The sequence below is a fragment of the Amia ocellicauda genome, chromosome 15 (assembly GCF_036373705.1).
Source record: "Amia ocellicauda isolate fAmiCal2 chromosome 15, fAmiCal2.hap1, whole genome shotgun sequence".
Taxonomy (NCBI): domain Eukaryota; kingdom Metazoa; phylum Chordata; class Actinopteri; order Amiiformes; family Amiidae; genus Amia; species Amia ocellicauda.
The window spans coordinates 2,512,892-2,536,038 of record NC_089864.1 but is presented as its reverse complement, the minus strand read 5'-3'; the positions used below and the strand labels follow the sequence as shown (position 1 = coordinate 2,536,038).

At 44.4% G+C, this 23,147-nt stretch overlaps 1 protein-coding gene across 1 annotated transcript; it reads right to left on the bottom strand.

Moving 5' to 3' along the window:
* Nucleotides 1-1,151: 1,151 nt before the first annotated feature.
* Nucleotides 1,152-6,816, bottom strand: LOC136772073 (uncharacterized). Its single transcript, XM_066724766.1, has 4 exons — nt 6,807-6,816; nt 3,021-3,311; nt 2,518-2,814; nt 1,152-1,803 (listed from the first exon to the last, which is right to left on the bottom strand). The coding sequence occupies exons 1-4, from the start codon at nt 6,814-6,816 to the stop codon at nt 1,658-1,660; spliced, it is 744 nt and encodes a 247-aa protein (XP_066580863.1). The 3' UTR covers nt 1,152-1,657.
* Between the last annotated feature and the right edge of the window lie 16,331 nt (nt 6,817-23,147).

Genomic DNA, 23,147 nt, shown 5'->3' with positions numbered 1-23,147 from the left:
TCGTGAGAGGCCACCTCGGCTTATTGTCATTTTCTTTTTAATAATTATTATCATTTTGCATGTTGTCTGCTCCACACTGCAAACATACTGTGCAGTACGTAGCTACAGCGACAGTGTATTACACCGATCAGCCATAACATTATAACCACTGACAGGTGAAGTGAATAACACTGATAATCTCGTTATCATGGCACCTGTCAGTGGGTGGGATATACAGTGGGGGAAAAAAGTATTTGATCCCCTGCTGATTTTGTACGTTTGCCCACTGACAAAGAAATTATCAGTCTATAATTTTAATGGTAGGTGTATTTTAACAGTGAGAGACAGAATAACAACAACAAAATCCAGAAAAACGCATTTCAAAAAAGTTATACATTGATTTGCATGTTAATGAGTGAAATAAGTATTTGATCCCCTATCAATCAGCAAGATTTCTGGCTCCCAGGTGTCTTTTATACAGGTAACGAGCTGAGATTAGGAGCACTCTCTTAAAGGGAGAGCTTCTAATCTCAGCTCGTTACCTGTATAAAAGACACCTGTCCACAGAAGGAATCAATCAATCAGATTCCAAACTCTCCACCATGGCCAAGACCAAAGAGCTGTCCAAGGATGTCAGGGACAAGATTGTAGACCTACACAAGGCTGGAATGGGCTACAAGACCATCGCCAAGCAGCTTGGTGAAAAGGTGATAACAGTTGGTGCGATTATTCGCAAATGGAAGAAACACAAAATAACTGTCAGTCTCCCTCGGTCTGGGGCTCCATGCAAGATCTCACCTCGTGGAGTTTCAATGATCATGAGAACGGTGAGGAATCAGCCCAGAACTACACGGGAGGATCTTGTTAATGATCTCAAGGCAGCTGGGACCATAGTCACCAACAAAACAATTGGTAACACACTACGCCGTGAAGGACTGAAATCCTGCAGCGCCCGCAAGGTCCCCCTGCTCAAGAAAGCACATGTACAGGCCCGTCTGAAGTTTGCCAATGAACATCTGAATGATTCAGAGGAGAACTGGGTGAAAGTGTTGTGGTCAGATGAGACCAAAATCGAGTTCTTTGGCATCAACTCAACTCGCCGTGTTTGGAGGAGGAGGAATGACCCCAAGAACACCATCCCCACTATCAAACATGGAGGTGGAAACCGAGCTCTCAATTACTTAATTGAACCTTAATTGAAGTAACAATCTGCTTAGATTTTACTTTTTAAATTGTGTAAGAAAATAGTTGTTTCTTCAATACATTTTTTAATATAATTCTATACTTAACTTAAAACCCCTACTGTTTGATTAATTAAGTCTCTGATTTAGGAAATGATTAGTTCAATTAAGGGTTGAGAGCTCGGTTGGAACAAAAACCAGTAGGGTAGGGGGTCCCCCAGGACCGGTTTGGGAACCACTGCTGTAAGCAGCTCTGGCCGATGAATTCTTACTTGTAATTTCTAACCATGAACACCAGGTGGTGGTGTTACTATATTAAATACAGACTCCTGTTTGAGAGCCGCACCACAGTGCCCGAGAGGAGGGAGTCCCTCAGTCCAGAGTCTGGCAGGACCCCCAGTGTCTGCCGTGTCCCTGCAGAGCCCAGCACAGGAGCAGGTCTCAGCACCAGGAGCCTCGCTGGGACAGGGCCAAGTCACTGCTGTAGCCCAGCTCTCCTACACTGTAGATGTCTCTGGAGGAGCTTTGTGCCAACACCTCCTACAGGCCCAGACAACACAGACCAGAGCAGCCAGAGGGACACAGCCAACCGAGAGCAGCGCTGCAATGTGTGACCGGGATCCACTGGGCCGTGGACGGAGAGCTGAGAGAGGAGAGAGGGAGAAGTGTGTCAGTGCGTGCCGTGATGGATAACAAGGCAGTCAAAGCATCACTGCCTTTCCTTACTTTATAAAGCATACAGATAACCTCAGGTAACACTTAAGAGGTTCGGCTCATTAATGAGCTGTTAATTGACAGATGCATCACATCCCTGTAACTTGAATACACGTGCCGCTCTCAGCGATAGGCCAGACACTGATCCTGTGAACCTGCTTTCCTTACAGGAAAGACCTGCTCTGTTAATCTGTACTGATTAAGACGGTATTAATTGCCAGATAGGCGAGGCTCTACAGGTTGAGCAGCGAGGAGGGAGCTGACCATGTGTCATCTTGGGGGCCGGGGGCTGGAGAGTGGCAGGTATTAGTCTGCACAATTAAATGTTTTGTTTTAGGAGACATCAATTAATACAGTCGTAGGGGGTACACACACACACACAATCTCCCCAAATAAAATAAACCAGAGCAAAACACTTCAGCTCTTTTTCCAGTGACGTCTGTTGCTTTATCATTTACAGAGTGGAGTTCAGTCCAGCAGTGCGGGTCTTTTAGGTCTTACAGTTGAGACATGTATAAGTGTTGTACACGGCACCACCAGCGTCCTTTCAGTTCATCAGTTCCTCATCATGAGAGCTCTGACGCCACAGTGTGCATCATAGTGCATTACAGACACAGATTCAACACTGTTGTTAAAAGCTCACCTTCCTCAGACACAGACACAGAGACGCTGCTGATGGTGCGGTTGGTCCTGGAGTCCCTCACTGTGTACTGGCCCTGGTCAGCTGCTGTGAGTGAGCTCAGTGTCAGAGAGCCGCTCTGCACTGACACTCTGTGCTCGTACCCGGGGCCAGGGCGGCTCGCTGCGCCCCTCTCCACAGCGCACACTGAGACAGAGGCTCCCTCTCCTGCAGCAGCAAACAGCACCTCCACTGGCTCTGCAGTGAACAGGGGGAGGGAGAGGGCGGCTCCAGACCGCAGGGTGTGAGAGTCACTGTGAGCTGTTGAGGAAATAAAAGTGAATGACAGTGTTATAATAACAGCCTATAATGCAATTATTAATAAACACTGCTTCAGGGGAAACTCTTACTCTGTACTCTATTTTGGACTTCATTCTGCATCATCTTAACAGGGTTTTGTTTTGCAATAAGAGAAGGAAACCCCATGAGGAACACTACGGTGGACTGTATGTTTGCTCTGTGCTCACCTGTGACACTGAGCTCGTGGGTGATCTCCAGGTCTCCTCCCCCGCTCTGGTACCACACCGTGTACTGCCCTTGGTCCGCTGACGTCACTCCCTCGAGAACAAAGCAGCCCTGCCGGACTGAGACTCTGCCCAGGTATCCGGGAGGGATGGGAGTCACGATCCCCTTCTGTATCGGAAAGTGCCGGTTGGGCCAAGTGTCTGCGGACGGCCTGAACTCCAGCTCGGTGGTGCCAGGGGGGAGCTGCACCTCAAAGTCTTGCCCGTAGAGCAGCGTCCTGTCGAGCACCGAGCCTGGAAAAGGGAAGAGAGGAGAAACCACGGCATTTTCTCAATCTGTTAAATTCTGATCACAATGAAAAAATTAAAAACCAAAACAGAGATACGGCATCTTGAACGAGATCAACAACAAAAAATCTCAGGACCACGATTCACTGCTTGCGATTAGCTCCTTGAAAATGTGCTGCTTAAATAGTGTCAACATGTTGTCCTGCTGGGGGACAAGCTTCTGTCCAGCCGTGTTCAGTGACTGCAGACTCAATGTGCAGGGATCGTCTACAGCAGCACTCACTCACAGCTCCAGGTCTAGATTTCTCCTTCGGCTGTAGGTTGGGATCCAGCCCAACCTCCTCTTCTTCAGACCACGTAACGGCTGATGCAGTAGCTGCTCACGTTCTATCTTGCCGTCCTTCTTACATTCTCTTCATCTCTCTCTGCGCACAAAGACATCATGAACACTGTTCACAAGTTGTTTGTTTAGCATAAGACCCGCGTCTGGGATACAAGCCTATAGCGAACGCTCTCACCGTCTCATTTGATTTCTGTAGAAACTCACTTTTACTGTTATATCCCCTGGTTTAGCTGGAAAGCCACAAATAACAGCTACTTTGCAATTCTGAGTGAGCCGCTGGGCTCTTCTGGGAGACACTCTGTTGCTCAATGACAGTCTTGGCTTCATGCTGCTCTTCCCGTGCTCGGTGAGGAACCATTGTCTGCTCTCTGTAAAGAACGAGCTTTCTGTTCCTCATGCGTCTTATCATAGATCTTCAATAGAAGCCTTGGTTTGATTGTTTTTTAGTAAGAGGTCTTCACCCTATTGCTGTCTATCATGTGGTCGAACTACTGTGGTAAGGATCCTGTTTGAGATGCCAATGGGGGGGACTCCCATGTGCAGTTACTAGTGGCCAGATCCACCCCTGCAATAAGAGGCCAGATAAAATACACCTCAGACTATGAGCACTCTTGATCTGAGACACAGGACACATCATGCAGCCAGATCAGTGTGCAACACAAACATGATTGTACATTCAGTAGTATTACAGTAACATAGTAGCATGACTACAGTAGATATCAATTAGTCCCTTTAAAACAGGGTTCCTGGACCGGTCCTGTGTCTATATAGGGGAATGGCATTAGATATGAATGCATGTTCACTATCATTGTATAATACACTTGGGTTTGTTAATTACAAACAAATGCTTATCCTCCTTATCTTAAAGTCTGGTGATCCCTTCTGTCTTGGTTGGGAATCGTTACAAAACACACACACACACACACACACACAATACATTCATGTGTATCTTTAAAACACATTCTTACACAAAGTTGCCATACAAACTCTTATGTACCAGTTTATTCCATGACTAATCAATACCACTCAGCACTTTGAAAGTAGGCCTAATCTTTTGCAACTACTAAAATACCTTAAACAAATAATACATCCACTGGTTGTCTACTGTTTCACATTTTTCTAATTAAATCTGCATAGATCATTGAACATAAAAACAAACCAGTATTTTTTTTATATAACTCATCACCATATTCCCGTTTAGCTGTTGTTACAAAACCATAAAATATCATTTTACTTTCATTTTAACAAAATATAAAATACCAACAACACTTTATATTAGACTGATACAATAGTTTTTAACCAGAAAAGTATTGTGTATTGTGCATTTTAAACACACAATTACTGCAACATGTGGAATCTCGATAGTAAACACACACTTTAACAACTTCCATAATTCACTTAAACATAATTTATATTAATACACAATATTATTCCATAGCATGTAAGTTTAGCATTCAGAAAACACTTATTGAATCAGAGACACACCTGAGACACTTTACTATCAATTGGACCTAAAATGGTTCTGGGGACTTTCTTCTCAATATTGGAAACACCCCTTGGAAAGCTAACAGCCCAATCTAAGACACAAAGCTCTGGCACTGGGGACACTATTCCCAGTATTCTGTTCCCAGTCCCACAAATAGCTCCCCAGCATGACACTAGTGTGGGTTTAAAGGGGATCCTTTCTACTATCCAAAGGACCTACAATGGTTGTGGGGACGTTCTTTTAATTAATAAAAAGCCAGCCACTGAACGCTCACACTGCAATTACATTTAGGCATGGGGGACACCCGTTTGTGTGACTATTCCCAGTTTCACAAATTGCTCCCCAACATAAAACTACTGTACTTTAAAAGGAAACCCTTTCTACTGTCAAAGGGAGCAGGAATGGTTTTGGGGACTTTTTTGTAATTGATGAGAAAGCCAGTCTCAGAATGCTTAAAATGCATTTACAAGTACAACATTGTGGCATGGGGGGCTATTCCCAGATCCAGAAATAGTTCCCCAGCTTGAAACTATTGTAGCACTATTGTACCTTAATGCCACTATTACTTTTACAAATTCTGTTCAGTTTAAAAAATTGTAGAAACTGTGTATTATTATTAGTAGTAGTATTAAAGTTAATTAATAATAATATGTACACTATTTAATACAATACTTACAATTAAAACAAGTTTCTGAAAGCCCAGAATAAGCATTATTCTGTTTTGGACACACAATCAATTTAGTCATCAACACAAGAAGGCTTGTTTACTTGGTGCTCTGTAAAAATGCATGTATAAAAGCTAAGATTAAAAATTAAGCCCGTTATTGCAACACTCTTCGCTCTCAGCATCACTGAGACCCCACTCCTGACTCCAGTAAACTAGACAGCCCCCAGGGGAAGCTCTGCACATCTCCAGCCCAGTGGCTGTGAACCTCCAGTCATCCTGAGAAAATGAAGGCCAACACCCACCTGCTGCCAGGAGCAACATCAGGGACAGGAGGACAGAGAGGAGATGCATTGAGTGGAGGACCTGCAGAGACAGAGACACTGACTGACTGCAGCTGAGAGACAGACTGAAGAGGAGGGGAGAAGTAATCAACGAGAGAGATGAATGAGAAGTGTCGGGAATTTAAAAAAAGTGAAAATATGCCCCACCTACGCAAGAGAGCAAGATGCGGGAAACAGCAAAGCGGAGCCCAACTCTCAGCCAATCAGAGAAAAGCAGAAGCAGCGCAGGGCAGCCGTCCACACAAAAGCAGAAACTTATCTCACCCCTGTCGGAATCTCTCATCATCTACAAACGTGTCAATAAAAAGCAGCATTTTAGCAATGTTTTTCGGTGATTTCTTTTCATATTTCATATTTATACGATACATGTTAAATTCATGCAAAATAATATCAATGTACGGTGCACGATACTGCTTTCTGATATATATATATATATATATATATATATATATATATATATATATATATAACAACTTATAGGCTACACATTATCATAAACAAACACACAATAGTGTAGCTAATGGGGGGGATTATGATAGTGGTATTGAAGGAGGTGGTTTAAAAATATGAATGTAGGCCAATACATTCATTTCTTGCAATAAATACAGATGCGTGCTGATGTGATGTCATGCTTACTGAAAGCCACACTCAGCGCTGGGGTTACTGTCGGGCATCGCGACAGGCATGACGTCACGACCAGGGTCATGTGACCTGTTAATGACCCGGAAGAAAGAGAGGGGACTGACACAGCAGTGCCCTCAGTCCGTAGTGACACATGGGGTTATTACAATCTGTGTCTGAGATCTTAAACGCCAATGACTATGACGATTATTACTGTTAACGTAATAGATAGTAATGTATTATTATTAGATAATACGGTAAACGTCTGCTTGAGAGAATTAGCACGACATTATCTGGACATTGGAGCATAAGATAGTGTCCAATCGAGGAGGCCATTCACCCCATCGTGTTCGCTTGGTGTCCATTAATAAGATCCAAGCATCCTATCTTTCTGTTTTTAAATGTCCCCATTGTTTTTAGCATCAACCACATTGCTCACATTACTGACACCCGCCCTGTGATGTGACGACGATTTCAGTTGTTTCACTATAAACATATACATGAAGACTGATTTACAAATCATTGTAACAACCTGTCGCCTTAACCAACAGTGCACGGATATTATAAACAGTGCGGCTGCTGCTGCTGCTGCTAAATCCAAGCCTGTCGCCACCGTGACACCAGGTCCATGTTTTACAAATGCAGCCAAATGAAAAACCCAATGAAAGCACATACATCTGAAGTGCCAGCGCCCCCTGCTGCCTCACGCCTGGAAAAATATACCAATGCAGCACTGCAGCTGTGTACATATAAAACTACTCGCATTTCTCTCTGTGAGTACACATCTCTGCTCAGGGTGTGAAGAGCTGAAATCGCCCCAAGACACTTTCACTTGAGACAAAGACATGTCCACCAACTGAACATTTTAATATACACCAACTGCTGTCCATTAATTGCATACTGCTAATACTGATACAAGCCCACTCTGGTTATGTTTTTTGATTTACGAGAAATGTACAATGTTTTATGTTTGGTTTACAATGTAAAAGTAAAGAAATGGGACTCCACCCAGAGATAATGGTATGAGAGATAATCCATCACACGCAGGGTGGCCAGCAGGCAAAATACATCTGAAACAACGTTGTTTCAACGTCATATTTCAACGCTGAATATACATTGAAAATTGATTGGATTTGCAAATGGAATCGATGTCAATTGTCAACATTCCTTGAACATCAATTTAATCAGCAAATGCAAACAACCACAGAAAGACAGTCAGTGATGACAGATCTGTCATCACTGACTGTCTCTCTTTCTGTGGGGAGAAGAAAATAAAACCACTAAAATACACTTTCTTGGTTTTAAAAACAGTAGAGGAAAAAAAAACACGGGATGAACCTAGAATGAACAGGTGTGACATATTGCCAGGTTCACATTTCAAGAGAGGTTGACTGTTTTAGTGTTGCAAGAAGCTCTGTAAAAATAAACAGCTCAGTTTGGTTCTGCTGTACTGACAAGCAGCCAACCAGACAAGTGCAATAACAGACCCACCTCTCTCACACCTCCAGCTCGGGGAGACCAGAGGCGATTCTAGAGTCTGAAGGGGCCCTAAGCAGAAAATTCCATCATTTTTTTCCAAAACCCTTTTAACTAATGTTCATTACCATTATATTCATGAAACCCCCATTAAATAATCAAATGCCATAAAGCATTTACAGAATCAGTTTTGTTTTCACATTGATTAACAGTAAAAAAAACAAAAAAAAAAAACACGTTAACATAGCAGACAAAAACAGGACAATGAAAGAATGGTAAATAACTAGCTGAAAACACAAAAAGAAAATGTAATAACACTAAGATGACCTGAGATAATACAAATAGGAGAATAACATCATTGTAAATAACTATAAAATCTATATACACCTTTAGTGTTCTTGGTCTTTAAAAAAAGTTTGCATCGTGTCCTCTTCCTTATCATCAGCAGGAGGATGGACTTCTTTTGCTCCCCCTGACAGGACCTTTAATAATGCTCCTGTGGAAAGATAAGACAGCGTTGTCTGTAAAACAGCATGTTTCTGTAGTCAATTTATAACTTTTGAATCAAACAAATAAGTATAGCTAATGTTTCTTGCAGAATATGAACAGATTTTTTATTTTATTTTAGCAGAATATGAACAGAAAATGAAGCAGTTGTTTTTAAATAAATCTGGATGAGGGATAGATAGATGTTTATCCTCATACAATTTAATTTAAACAATAGTTTTCACATGCTGCTTTCACAAACCAATGTAGTCTCCATTAGACCTATATTTGTATTAATCTCAATTTAGACCTACATTTCACATAGGCCTATATAATATTTTTAGATTTTTAAATACAAATGAGACTTTACAATAGACACCTTTTCAAGCAAAATAACTTTTGCTCCAACAACCAAAAACAATAGATGGGTATTGGGTAAGTGCTTGTAGAACAGTTGTCACAGAAAGCCCTAAAAGTAAATTGGAAGTGGTGGGGGGTCTGTCTTTATTTATCCTTCACATTAAACTTGAAGCACACTCACCTGTCCTGTTTTCTTTTCTCTTTTTTCTTTATTTTCTGGCTGCCGGAGAGTCACGTCTCCTCACTGCAGCTACACGTGTTCACTCAAACACTGCGCCGCCATCATGGGGCCCTTCAGGGAGGCTTGCGAGATGCGGTCTTTGTAGTTGCATGTTAGATGTTGCTGTGAATACAATCGATTTGATTGCCCCTCAGTTGGCTGCCTAGGCTGTCCTTACACTTCGCCTCTGGACCAGGGCTGCCAGATTTTCACAAGGAAATAAGCAACCTTGGTTGTAAAAACAAGCCCAACCACCCATGAGCATAATTTCTATGGACAATAAATTCAATATTGGATTCAATATCATGTTAGTCAACTATATAACACAATAACATGATGTATGTATGTGTAGTAGTAACTTTGAAGTATATGACATTAAACCATATGTTAACGTTGAGGTAGATTTCTCAATTTATATATATACCAGAATGGGACCACTGACTAACTTTCCAATTGTGTGGGCTGATTAGTTCAAAATTCTAAATACAAAATAGTGGGGAATGCTGGTTGGCTGGTATTAAGGTCAATCAATTAATGTCAATCAGTGGTATTACAAAACAAGTAATGTAGCCTATATGATGTCCAATCAGAATCATGCATTTGAATCAGAATATTTGAATACAATTAGAAAAGAAACCATTCAAGATGTTATGTGACACCTTTGCTCATTTTCACCATGCAACCATGGCTTAAAACAAGCCCAAAATATACCAACAAGCGGCAAAGCTAAATCATAAGCGACTAGGTGGTTGGACAAGCCCAATTCTGCGGTTTATAAGTGGAACTGGCAACCCTGCTCTGGACAGTAACAATGAGAAGATCTGTTTGAGTCAACAGGGTCAGATGACGTGCTCTGAGCATTGCGGAGTGAGAGACGGAACAGTAATCCTGGCACAGCAGACGGATGAGTTTCCTGCCAAGATCTGTAAGAACCACCCAGGCTGTCAGAGTAGAGAGGATGTTTGCAGGACATTCCTCAAACAAGCTGTACCCATGGTCTGCCTTTTCATGTTTGTGTAACTGCCTCTCTTCCCCTATTTTCTCTCTCTCACTCTCTCTCTTTCACTCTCTCTCTATCAGTGAAGAATGCCTCAATGGAGGCGCCATTCCGTTCTGGAACGCTAATAATCCTCCAAGGTAAATCAAGGCAAATTAAGGAATTATTCTCTCTCTCTCTCTCTCTCTCTCTGGTTTAAGTGAGTAACTGGTTTACTCTTGTGTATATTGTAGTGTTACTGTAGTAAGGATAGTATCCTTTTGGGAACTCTGCTGCCAGTTAATTACTCTACATTTTACAGAATTATTTGACAGTGCAGTTGCAATTGTCTAAACCAGGGATCGGCAACTTTTTTGACACGGAGTGCCATTTTTTATTTTCCTGGCATGGCTTGCACACGCAGCGAGAGTGGAGAGTGTCATCACAGTGTTTTCTCTGGTGAGAGCTGGGGGGGGGGCACGTGTGCCACAGGTTGCCGATCCCTGTTCTAACATATAACAAATTGGCAGAATAATTTTATCCAAGGCAACTTATCAGCGTAATGTGAACAGTACAATGACTGAGAGAATATGTATCTTTCAAAATATTCAACAAGTTCAGACTTCTGTAGCTGTTGGTTAAATTTGAAGCCTGGGTGAGGTTAAAGGGATTTGTTCAGACACATTTCTATCTTTCTCTTCAAGAGAGTGTAATCGCTGGCAGAACATTCATGATGGTGCGCTTCAAAATAACTGTAGGACACAAGTGTTTGTGTGCACCAGGGGCTAAATACAATGACTCCTCACAGTGACACTGAAGAGCCGTTATTAATGTTTTATATAAACTGTATTATGTTTTATATTAATAATAATATGCAGACCAAGCAAAGTAAATGTATTATGGTAGCAACAACAATTTTGTAAGTTGTTCAGGGCATACCCTCTAGACATTCCTGTCAATAGAAAATATCAAACTGCAGAGAGAGAGAGGGCCCACAGTTGTTTGTTAAAAGTCTGTGGACTTAATCTTTTCTCCAGATAGGCAGGAACTGTTTTTGTTAATGAGCGATTGAAAGTTGTTAAATATGATCCGTGGGATCAGACCTTTCCTAGTATATCAAAGGAAGACATCTGTTCTTTGGATCCCACACCTCTTCCGAGGAAGACTACCATGAACATTACCAGGGTCAGAAATCTGACCTCGAGATAACACTCTGGCAGACTCCGGCCACAGAAACACATGTCCTGCAACGTATATAATGCTGACCACTTGTGCTGTTCAATAAGTCTCTGCTGAGGTAGAGTGCTTCCATGTCGGGCCCCTTCCAGGCCTGGCATGTTAAATAAATACATTTACCATCTATGTATCCAGACTGGGTTCTTCAGACACTATCACACAGAGCACAGTCACAATATCACACAACTGTCTGTCTATCACTCGAACCATGTGTTATACACCTGAGAAAACCCACGTGCACCGTGGCAATTTTTCCACTAAGTAGGGGGGCAAATTGAGCAAATGCCACTCGTGGTGCCTCCACAAGGGCAAGGATGGCTGAATGTTTTGGAACAATGCAGACCTGTGACCTGGTGTCCATCTGTCCTGGGAGTAACTTACTATTCATCTGTACCCAGCTGCACATTGCAGACAGACTCACACTTAAAACGGTACTCTCCCTAATTAGCTCATCTGCAGAGGAACTAGCCTAGCCACCAATATGAGCCTCTAAAGCTGTCAGTCAGTCCAGTGCAAGTGGCTCAACATCAATGCTTCTAACCACATTACCAATGCTCTGCATCTGAACTGTCGTCACACCTGAATGATTTTTAACCCTTAAAGTTTCCCTCCAGAGACATACAGGCTTTTCCATCAGTGTGACTAGCAGCCTGGTAAATCTACATTTTCGTTTTCCTTGCAGAGGCGGGGGGAGTGGGAGTCAGGGGGTCAATGCTGTACAGTATAATTCTCCCACTGTTCCTGGTGTCAGGTGAGCCCCCCCTTGTTACAACACCTTCTCTCTGCTTGCCAATGGTTTGGTGTGGAGAGAGAGGAAGGTGGACTTGACTTGTACCACGCTGGAGCAAAACAAAAGGCTGGCACAGGGGTCAAATGCTCAGGGGTCAATGCATTCCAACATAAGCGCAAATGACAGCACATGGCAGAGATTGTGAGTTTTGCTTCTGCAAATGTGACTCTTTCACTGCAAACAAATGCAAGTATGACTTATTTTACAAAATGCATTTTACGCTTATTTTACACAAAAGCAGAAGCAGACAGAGAGCGCAGTACAGGGCTGACTATGTCATATTGATGCTCATAGTGTTTATTGTGCCATTGTGAAGTGACTGTAGTGTTTCAGTTTGGAGCACATGTTCAATGTTTTGAAAAAGTGAATTCAGTTTCGAGAAATGTGCTCAAGCAATCAAGAACAACTGCATCCAGCAGACATGGATTGAATGATTGACTGATTGAGAAGCACCATTTATTCTCAGTAAATTCTATTCTCAGATCATGTGTCGCCGAAATGAACTGTGTCCTGCCCTTATACTTCAGGGGGTGAGAAGCAGGTGCAGTTGACTGGGTTGAATGCAGGGCCATTGATAGTCAGGCCTCATCTTGGTTAATAGAGGACGCACAGGGGAATACAGCCCTTGCAAAGAAGTATGAACATTTCAAATTCATTGATGTTCTGTATTTTAGTGTTTAGTTCAATGTCTTTACAATATACTTTCTCTTATTCTTTATGTACACATCTGTGCTCTCTTATCATGTCTCTCCTTTTTCATAGATTCTCACAGCCCTCAAGGCCCAGGAGGGGTCTGCACTGGATAAATTAGCTGTGGGGGGGTCTAGTTTGGTGTGTGTGTCTCTCTGACAAACTGCTCCCTCTCCCTTTCCATGTTCAGCTCCCACTGTCCCGATACTAGTGAGGGTGGGGGACTCTGTCACTCTGACCTGCGATGGGACAGTCTCCAGGGGGGTGCCTTAAGAGGACATCCGTATCAAGTGGTGGACTAACTCAAAGGTTCCGTACATGTGGAGTTGTGGTGAGATATACCAAACCCCCGACTTTGAGGGCAGAGCTGAGGTCCCCACAGAGAAGATCAGACAGGGCGACTTCTCTGTGACCATTCACCACACCCTGCTCTCTGATGAAGGCCTGTATTGGTGTGATTACCAAAAGGATGGTGATGACTGGAGCAGTCTTTGTGAAGTCCAGCTCAGCGTCTCGGGTGAGACACTTTAAAACACTTCCTGGTTTAAAATGCATTCTGACCAACCCCAAGCATACAGAACAAACATATAGTTTTAATACAGGATTGAATTGTGTCATACTTTCTCAGCTGCTAAACCCCCCCTCTTTCTTGCAAATCTGAAACATGGGATGGATTTTAAGCATAGTTTAGTCTGTAATATGCATATTTATTTAATAGGTTTAAAAATTATCAAATAAATGTGGGTTACAGCCTAAAATGTGAGTGTGAGTGTGTTACTGTGCTGTAGTGAGCCTGCTTCTCCTAACTCTAGGACATGAAGGCAACACTACCCTGCAATCGGGGACCGACCTCATCCTGCATCTCCACACTGCTGAGCCAGTGGAGGTGCTGTTTGCTGCTGCAGGAGAGGGAGCCTCTGTCTCAGTGTGCGCTGTGGAGAGGGGCGCAGCGAGCCGCCCTGGCCCCGGGTACGAGCACAGAGTGTCAGTGCAGAGCGGCTCTCTGACCCTGCGCTCACTCACAGCAGCTGACCAGGGAAACTACACAGTGAGGGACTGCAGCACCGACCACACCGTCAGCAGCATCTCTGTGTCTGTGTCTGTGGCAGGTGAGCAGTTTTGTGTTTTCTCTTCATAATTTCTCCAGAGCCTCCTGTGGAAGATGTGAGACCTGCACTGTAGGAGCTACAGCCACTCTGCTGGTGACACAGTCAGGAGGGTAACTTATAATGGGGAACTTTTCTAATGAGGAGTTAGTTGTAACCACCCATGGTGCATCTGATCTGTAGTTCTCCGGTCTGCTGATTGAGCATCACTGCTCCACCAACAAACTACAAATACCTATGTGTAAATTCATTACTAAGCACTCTTGCACAGGGTCACAAAAAATACACTTGACAAAAATGTTACACACTTCACTAACTGCAAAAATACAATATACAGCATAAGTCCCACTGACAGGAAACTCAAATCATAGTGCAGTATGTATTTATTTACTTGATTGTTTGTTCATTAGTGGGAGAGGCTATATTGTGATTGAGTTGTGTGATGAGATGCGTTTGTGTTTGTGCCCCCGATCAGACCCTCCTCTGGACAGAGCTGCTGTTGCTGTAGCTGTTGCTGTAGCTGTCCTCATCCTCCTGGCTCTGGCAGCTCTGACAGCTGCGCTCTGTTGCAGGAGGCACAGGAGACGAGGGGGCATGCAGAGTGGACATCAGCAGGGTGTGGAGGGGGTCGTGCAGGAGGAGAGAGACGGGGAAACGGGCTGCGGGGCTCAGGTCAATGGGAACCCACCCAGCCCAGAGAGAAACCTCCGCCCCTCTGATCCTCTCCCTGAAGGATGGAGCTCCGTGGCGCAGGAGTGTGGAGAGGAGGAGGACAAGAGTGCACTGTGAGGCTGTGAGGGTGGGTTTGCAGACACAGATGATTCTGTCCCAGGTGTGGGAACTAAAGTGTAAATAGTTGAAGTTGGAAGGGAACATTTCACTGTCCCACACTACTTGTCCTGTCAAACCCAGCTGCCAGAGAGCCATCCTGCACGCTCAGTTAATGCACATTTGTGTGGCTCTGTTAGGGGGTTCTAGACCAGACACACACAGAGACCCTGGCTGTACTGTAGAGAGTTGGTGCCAGCTCTTTAACTTGACTTGGCAAAGGCCCTGTGATCTGGAGGAAACAAAGTCAGTGAAAAGTGTCTGTGAGAATCTATTATTGTCTCACGTCCTGATAATACAAATGTCAACACAATAGCTCAACTGTTGTGGTATTTTGCCATTTAAATCAGACAGCAGCAGTGCTACACCATTGGCTACAGTGCAACCTTTCAAACAACTGAGAAGAGCGAGATTGTCTGGCAGATGGCACACAGACGCTGCTCCAGTTTGAATACCAGTACAGTAAGAGAAAGTGTCTGAAGGGCGTCTGGTGAAGACTGAAATCCCCCCCCCTCCCCTCCGCAGCAGCAGGACTCCAGTGTTGCTGCTGCTGTATCTCTACCTTCCTTTGGAAATACAGTGTATATAATATTATATACATATAATATTATAATTTCTCTGAAGTTCTCTTGCTTTGTGTAAATAGCCAGGGGAGCACAGTTTTATCTGCATTTTTTGTATTTTTTTGTGAAAAATGTCCCTTCTGTGTTGATTACATTTAGTGCAACATCAGCAGTTTCGTCCCACTGTTCTGTGTGAGAGCTTCCGGGGGGGGGTACACCCAACGCACCCTGCAGCCTGCCAATAGGATTGTCTGTTCCAGCTCAAGACCTCGTTCAACTGCTCTCCTCTGGAAGACACTTCAGATCCTTCACAGCAGAACTCATCAAGTCAAGAACAGTTTTCTTCCCGCTGCTATAAGGACACTTGTTAAAGTATTCTGTTTCTTAGTCCTCCACTCTGGCTTGCACTATTTTTGCTTGGACATGTTTAGTGCTGTCAGTGTGCTGAGCTCTGTCCCACAGGACCTTATTGAAGTTACCTCATGGCTGCTTGCAAATGTGTGTTTCATGTGATGTTTATCATTTTGTGTCATGCATGTAATAGAGGGTTAGGGCCAATTTATCTTTGCTCATGCTTTCTGCAATAACAGCGTATACACCTTAATGTGCTGTGTAAAAAGAAGCCGTAGTACGGAAAAATAAGGATCACGTGTTGAGGGAGTGAAGCCGTATCGCCACGTGGGAGGGGAGCGCCGTGTCTTGAGTGAAGCTGGGCAGGCTGCCAACTTCATATCGATACATTTAAACCCTGATCGCAGCTGCCCAGCTTTTGAAGAGAGAACTGCTGTAAGAAGAAAAATAGAGACGCTAAGGACTGTCTTGTTCTTTTTCTGGATTTTTATATAACTGTTGAACTCTTATTGGCCTAATCTTAAAAAAATAATAATAATAATAAACTAGGAAAATAAAATAAATAAATATACAAATACATACCACAATGGAAGAGGCAGGTACAATGCAAGGAAAGGGTGATGGAAGTCCTGAACAGCAACCAGCTTGGCTACAGACCTTACTTGACCACCAGACCAGACAACTACAACAAGTATTAATCACCAGCTCTGTTGCAAATTGAAGTTGCAATGAAAAGCATCTCTAAGGGGACCACCAATACACAAATAATACAAGAATGAGCTACAGCACAAACAAACAGCGTGATTCCCCCTCTGCATGATAACTCCACCCCACCAACCCCTACTCTGTCAAGGTATGATGCCACTCCCAGAGCTGCCAACATCAGTCCTGAACAGCAGTTTGCCCCTGAGCTTGAAGTCATACGCCAGAGAACTCGCAGCTCAGGCCCTATGCCAAGTTGACACACAGACAGTCCTGTTCATGAACCATCCACACGGTGCCATGTTCCAGACAGGAGATCCGGTGGTCAGCTTTTCACACAATTGGATGACCTAGAGACTGGTCCAGACCTGAGCACACACCACTATGTTTCAGCCAAGGGACCCAGCACACTTAGCCCGTCACCACCGGTGGGCTTGGATAGCAGTATGTCACGGAATAATGTTGACAGTTATCAGACATATAATATGCATCGCTCCACAAGTTCATGCTGCTCCAATGTCAAGCTAGCTAATTTTGATGGCAAGGAAGAATGGGATTCATTCTTCATCCCATTTGAGCGGGCAGCACGGAGACATGCCTGGACTGGCGCAGAGAGGGTTGACAGACTTCATGAATGTCTAAGAGGAGCTGCTATTAGGTACGTGTGCTCACTCCCAGAGCATGTCAGGGAGGACTACTCTCTCCTAGCAGCTCACACAGCGTTTTGGTCAAACAGACCCCCCAACTACAGTCCGCAGGCGACTTGGTGAGCTCCGCCAAAACAAGGAGTCATCGCCCGAGTTTGCAGAGGAGGTGCGACCGCTTAGTCACCTTAGCCTATCCAGGAGTGGATCTTGAATTGCAGGATCAAATGGCGGCTGACATTTTCCTCAAGGGCCTTAGAAGTCAGAGGGTGGCATATGAGGTGATGAACAAGGACCCACTGACACTGGTGGAGGCACAAGAGCTTGTGGAGGCCCATGAGTACAATTATAGAGCAACACTTGGCCGGGACCCTGATGTAAAAGGAAGGGCACGACGCATTTCCTGGGCTGATAACAAAGCTGATGCGGAGAAGGGTGATGCACCTTTGACACCCCGAAGTCCAGGCTCCATCCTATGCTACTACTGAGCAGCTGCAAGCTATTTTAAATAAAGTGGAGAAATTACAGGTAGCTCTTGATAGTGTTGTTAATAGGAGTGTGCCCTCCCCTGCTGCTTCTTCCTCAGGCCAAGGAAGCCGCCCCAACAACGCTACCCATGAGGGGGGCAGGGGAAGAGATGCAGTATGGCAGCCACCCAGCCCTGCAAGGACCACCACATTCTGGTCACCAAGCCCTACCGCAACAGGAAGAGGAGCCTGTTTCTGCTGTGGTGAAGAAGGACATTACCGGCGCAACTGCTCAAGGTCCCCTAGCCCCACCCCGAGAGAGGGAAACTAATTGGGGTCCAGCGGCCCGGACCTGGCCGACAATGTTAGAGGCCATGCTAAGGACTGTGAAAAGAAAGGAAACCACCTTACCAAGTCTCCTATTGTTGTTGTGGCTAGGACAACTAGCCACGGACCCAGCCTACAAATCCCTGTGCTTGTAAACCACTTGCCTGTCAATGCTGTAGTAGATACTGGAGCGGAGGCCACCATCCTCTCCAAACAATTCTACAAGCAGTTGAAGCTTGGAGAGCAGATGAACACCAGGACGGTTCGACTTCATAATGCAGAATCAGGGAAGGAAATGATGGCCTTGGGCGGAATATCTGTGACATTAAAAATTGGCAGCAAGACCTTCAAGTGGGAAGTTTATGTTGCTCCAATTCAAGATGCCATTTTACTGGGTTTGGACTTCATGCTAGCAGACAACATAACCATACATGGAGGAGGCAAAGTCTTTACAGGTGGAGAACCTGTGCCAACATGCATAACTGGGGGTGCTGTCCAAGACTACATAGTGTCAAGAGTGTATATGGAACAAACTACAACCTTCCCACCACAGAGTGAACGCGATGTGTGGGGTGCTGTAGAAAACCCTAAACCGGGTGTTCAAGCAGTACTGGAACCAGTGGGCTTTGCTGATGGCATCTCTTCAGGCAGTGTTCTTGTCCATATGGGCAATCAAGTGCCTGTGAGGGTTTGTAACGTCTCGTATAAACTTGCTTCAGGGTACCTGCCTGGGTATTCTTGTAGAAGCTTATCCAGGCCTGCCAGATATAGCTCCTGCGACGCTGACACACACACAGATGGAATGTCAACAGCCCAAAGTAGAGACAGAGCTTACACCAACCCTCATACGGAGAGTGCAACCTGTGAGTTCCATGGACCTGCCAGAACACCTCCAAGGTCTTTTTGCTGTGTCAAGTGAGGGACTTACTGTGGCCCAACAAGAACAAATCATAGCCTTACTTTTAGAGTACCAATCGATCTTTGCAGCCAGTGACACTGAACTGGGACATTTTTCCACTAGATCTTCAGTGTGGATATTGGCAAATTGAAGTGGACAGACAGGACTGTCTTAAAACTGCATTCTTCAAAAAGTACGGGCTGTTTGAGTATACTAGGATGCCTTTCGGGCTCTGCAATGCCCCAAGTACTTTTCAGAGTGCCATGGAGCTGGTCCTGCAAGGATTACAATGGCAGACACTACTGATCTACCTGGATGACATCATCATTCTGGGAACTGGAGTAGAGCAGAGCTTCAAACATCTGGCCATGGTCTTCCAGCAACTCAAGCACTATGGGCTTAAGCTCAAATCTTGAAAGTGCCACCTGCTAAGAGATGAGGTTCTTTTTCTGGGACACGTAGTTAATGGGCAGGGCATAAAGACAAACCCAGCACTAATAAAAGATGTCAAGCTTGGAGCCCACCCACCACAGTGCAAGACTTACAGGCATTTATGTGACTGTGCAATTACTACCACCGTTTTGTTCCTGCATTTGCAGAGATTGCAAGTCCACTAAACCAGCTACTGAAGAAAGAGATAGAGTTTCAGTGGCACAATGCACAACAACAGGCTTTTGAGGAGCTAAAGAGCAGACTAACCGCGGCCCCCTTACTAGCATACCCCTCTTCTAAAGCTAAATTCATATTTGACACAGACGCATCTAACTTCAGCATAGGAGCAGTTCTTTCCCAGTGTCAAGAGGGAGAGGAGAAGGTAATAAATGTGCTTGAGTTATGCGGCGATCCTTGTCATGACATATTATATAGACCCACGCTGAACGAAAGAAAGACGTGACAATATAAATAACAGATACAGCACATAAATACTCCACAGCTGAATCTGTAATATAAATCTCCTGCGTAAGTACCACAGTAAATTATAGAAATTTGTATATAAATATATAAATGTAAAAAGTTGTTTCTTCATATGATAGATTTACTTCACATCTACAGACACCTGAGCTGATGGCAGGACACGCAGATGGCAGGACTGTACTGGTGAGGAAGGCAGCAGTAACAGAGCTCCAGTCTCAGTGCTTTTCAAAGCCTCCAATGCAGTTGTAGAAGATATTCCTGTGCACAAACAGCATTCCTGTGACCAGGCTTGCCCACTCCGGCTCTATGGCTTTGGCCTCTGGTGCTCACTGATGACCTCACACTCATCCTGCCCTGGTCCCGCCCCTCCCCCCTCCAGCAGATGGTCCGTCTCAGAGCTTGGGTTCAGGGTCACTGAGGCGCCGCTGCTGCTGATTTGGACGACTGCAGAGGCTCCCTAGTGGAAATTACAGTAGAATTTCTACTGGTTTCTACTGGTGACCTGTACCAACTGGTTTCAAATGGGTTTTTGGACAGCTGAACTGGTCTACTGGATTGAGTTGGAAACAATAGCTCTACTGGTCTGTGCTGTTAATGGTCACCCAGTGGATTGACTGGTCTCTACTGGTACTGATCTCCCAGTAGCTCTACTGGGTTTTCAGTTCCTTCACTGGTCTGTACTGGTACTGGTCTCCCCCAAGCTCTACTGGTCTCTACTGGTAGTGGTCTGCTAGTAGCTCTACTGGGTTTTCAGTACCTCTACTGGTCCTGTTCTCCCAGAAGCTCTACTAGGTTTTCAGTACCTCTACTGGTCTGTAATGGTACTGGTCTTCTAGTAGTTCTACTGGTCTCTACTGGTAGTGTTCTCCCAGAAGCTCTACTGGTTTCTACTGGTACTGGTCTCCCAGTAGCTTTACTGGGTTTTCAGTACTTCTACTGGTCTGTACTGGTACTGGCCTTCCAGTAGCTCAACTGAGCTCAATTTGAGCTACAGTAGCTCGTCTGTTGGATCGGACCACACGGGCCAGCCTTCGCTCCCCACGTGCATCAATGAGCCTTGGCCGCTCATAACCCTGTCGCCAGTTCACCGCTTTTCCTTCCTTGGACCACTATTGATAGGTACTGACCACTGCAGACCGAGAACACCCCACAAGAGCTGCAGTTTTGGAGATACTCTGACCCAGTCGTCTAGCCATCACAATTTGGCCCACGTCAAAGTCGCTCAGATCCTTACGCTGCACATTTTTCCTGCTTCTAACACATCAACTTTGAGGACAAAATGTTCACTTGCTGCCTAATATATCCCACCCACTGGCAGGTGCCATGATAACGAGATTATCAGTGTTATTCACTTCACCTGTCAGTGGTCATAATGTTATGGCTGATCGGTGTATACAATGAGGGGAAAAGTATTTGATCCCCTGCTGATTTTGTACGTTTGCCCACTGACAAAGAAATGATCAGTCTATAATTTTAATGGTAGGTGTATTTTAACAGTGAGAGACAGAATAACAACAACAAAATCCAGAAAAATGCATATCAAAAAAGATATAAATTGATTTGCATGTTAATGAGGGAAATAAGTATTTGATCCCCTATCAATCAGCAAGATTTCTGGCTCCCAGGTGTCTTTTATACAGGTAACGAGCTGAGATTAGGAGCACTCTCTTAAAGGGAGTGCTCCTAATCTCAGCTCGTTACCTGTATAAAAGACACCTGTCCACAGAAGCAATCAATCAATCAGATTCCAAACTCTCCACCATGGCCAAGACCAAAGAGCTGTCCAAGGATGTCAGGGACAAGATTGTAGACCTACACAAGGCTGGAATGGGCTACAAGACCATCGCCAAGCAGCTTGGTGAAAAGGTGATAACAGTTGGTGCGATTATTCGCAAATGGAAGAAACACAAAATAACTGTCAGTCTCCCTCGGTCTGGGGCTCCATGCAAGATCTCACCTCGTGGAGTTTCAATGATCATGAGAACGGTGAGGAATCAGCCCAGAACTACACGGGAGGATCTTGTTAATGATCTCAAGGCAGCTGGGACCATAGTCACCAAGAAAACAATTGGTAACACACTACGCCGTGAAGGACTGAAATCCTGCAGCACCCGCAAGGTCCCCCTGCTCAAGAAAGCACATGTACAGGCCCGTCTGAAGTTTGCCAATGAACATCTGAATGATTCAGAGGAGAACTGGGTGAAAGTGTTGTGGTCAGATGAGACCAAAATCGAGCTCTTTGGCATCAACTCAACTCGCCGTGTTTGAAGGAGGAGGAATGACCCCAAGAACACCATCCCCACCGTCAAACATGGAGGTGGAAACATTATGCTTTGGGGGTGTTTTTCTGCTAAGGGGACAGGACAACTGCACCGCATCAAAGGGACAATGGACGGGGCCATGTACCGTCAAATCTTGGTTGCGAACCTCCTTCCCCCAGCCAGGGCATTGAAAATGGGTCATGGATGGGTATTCCAGCATGACAATGACCCAAAACACACAGCCAAGGCAACAAAGGAGTGGCTCAAGAAGAAGCACATTAAGGTCCTGGAGTGGCCTAGCCAGTCTCCAGACCTTAATCCCATAGAAAATCTGTGGAGGGAGCTGAAGGTTCGAGTTGCCAAATGTCAGCCTTGAAACCTTAATGACTTGGAGAGGATCTACAAAGAGGAGTGGGACAAAATCCCTCCTGAGATGTGTGCAAACCTGGTGGCCAACTACAAGAAACGTCTGACCTCTGTGATTGCCAACAAGGGTTTTGCCACCAAGTACTAAGTCCAAGGGGTCAAATACTTATTTCCCTCATTAACATGCAAATCAATGTATAACTTTTTTGAAATGCATTTTTCTGGATTTTTTTGTTGTTATTCTGTCTCTCACTGTTAAAATACACCGACCATTAAAATTATAGACTGATCATTTCTTTGTCAGTGGGCAAACGTACAAAATCAGCAGGGGATCAAATACTTTTTTCCCCTCACTGTATATATAATATAAGTTAAGAAAATAATGATTTAATAGGCACACATACCAACACACATTACAGAAAATCACATGATGTGGTCAATTCCTTTGTAGATAGTACAGGGAACCTTCAGCCTGGAGATCAGTTCTATTAGGGCATTTTTGTAAAAAGGGAAACTCTGAATAGCTTACACATTATCAGGGTTTCCTAGAACAATGTTTGGTAAGCAGGATATGATTCACACACATACAAAAAAAAGGTTTTCCATTTCAACAGCCCTGCGATTTGTAAACATCATTCAAAATTGTGTATTTAAAACAGCGCTCCTTGCATGATTAGGGAGCGGCAGTGCCACCTGTTGATACAACTGATTTTGGTCTGACG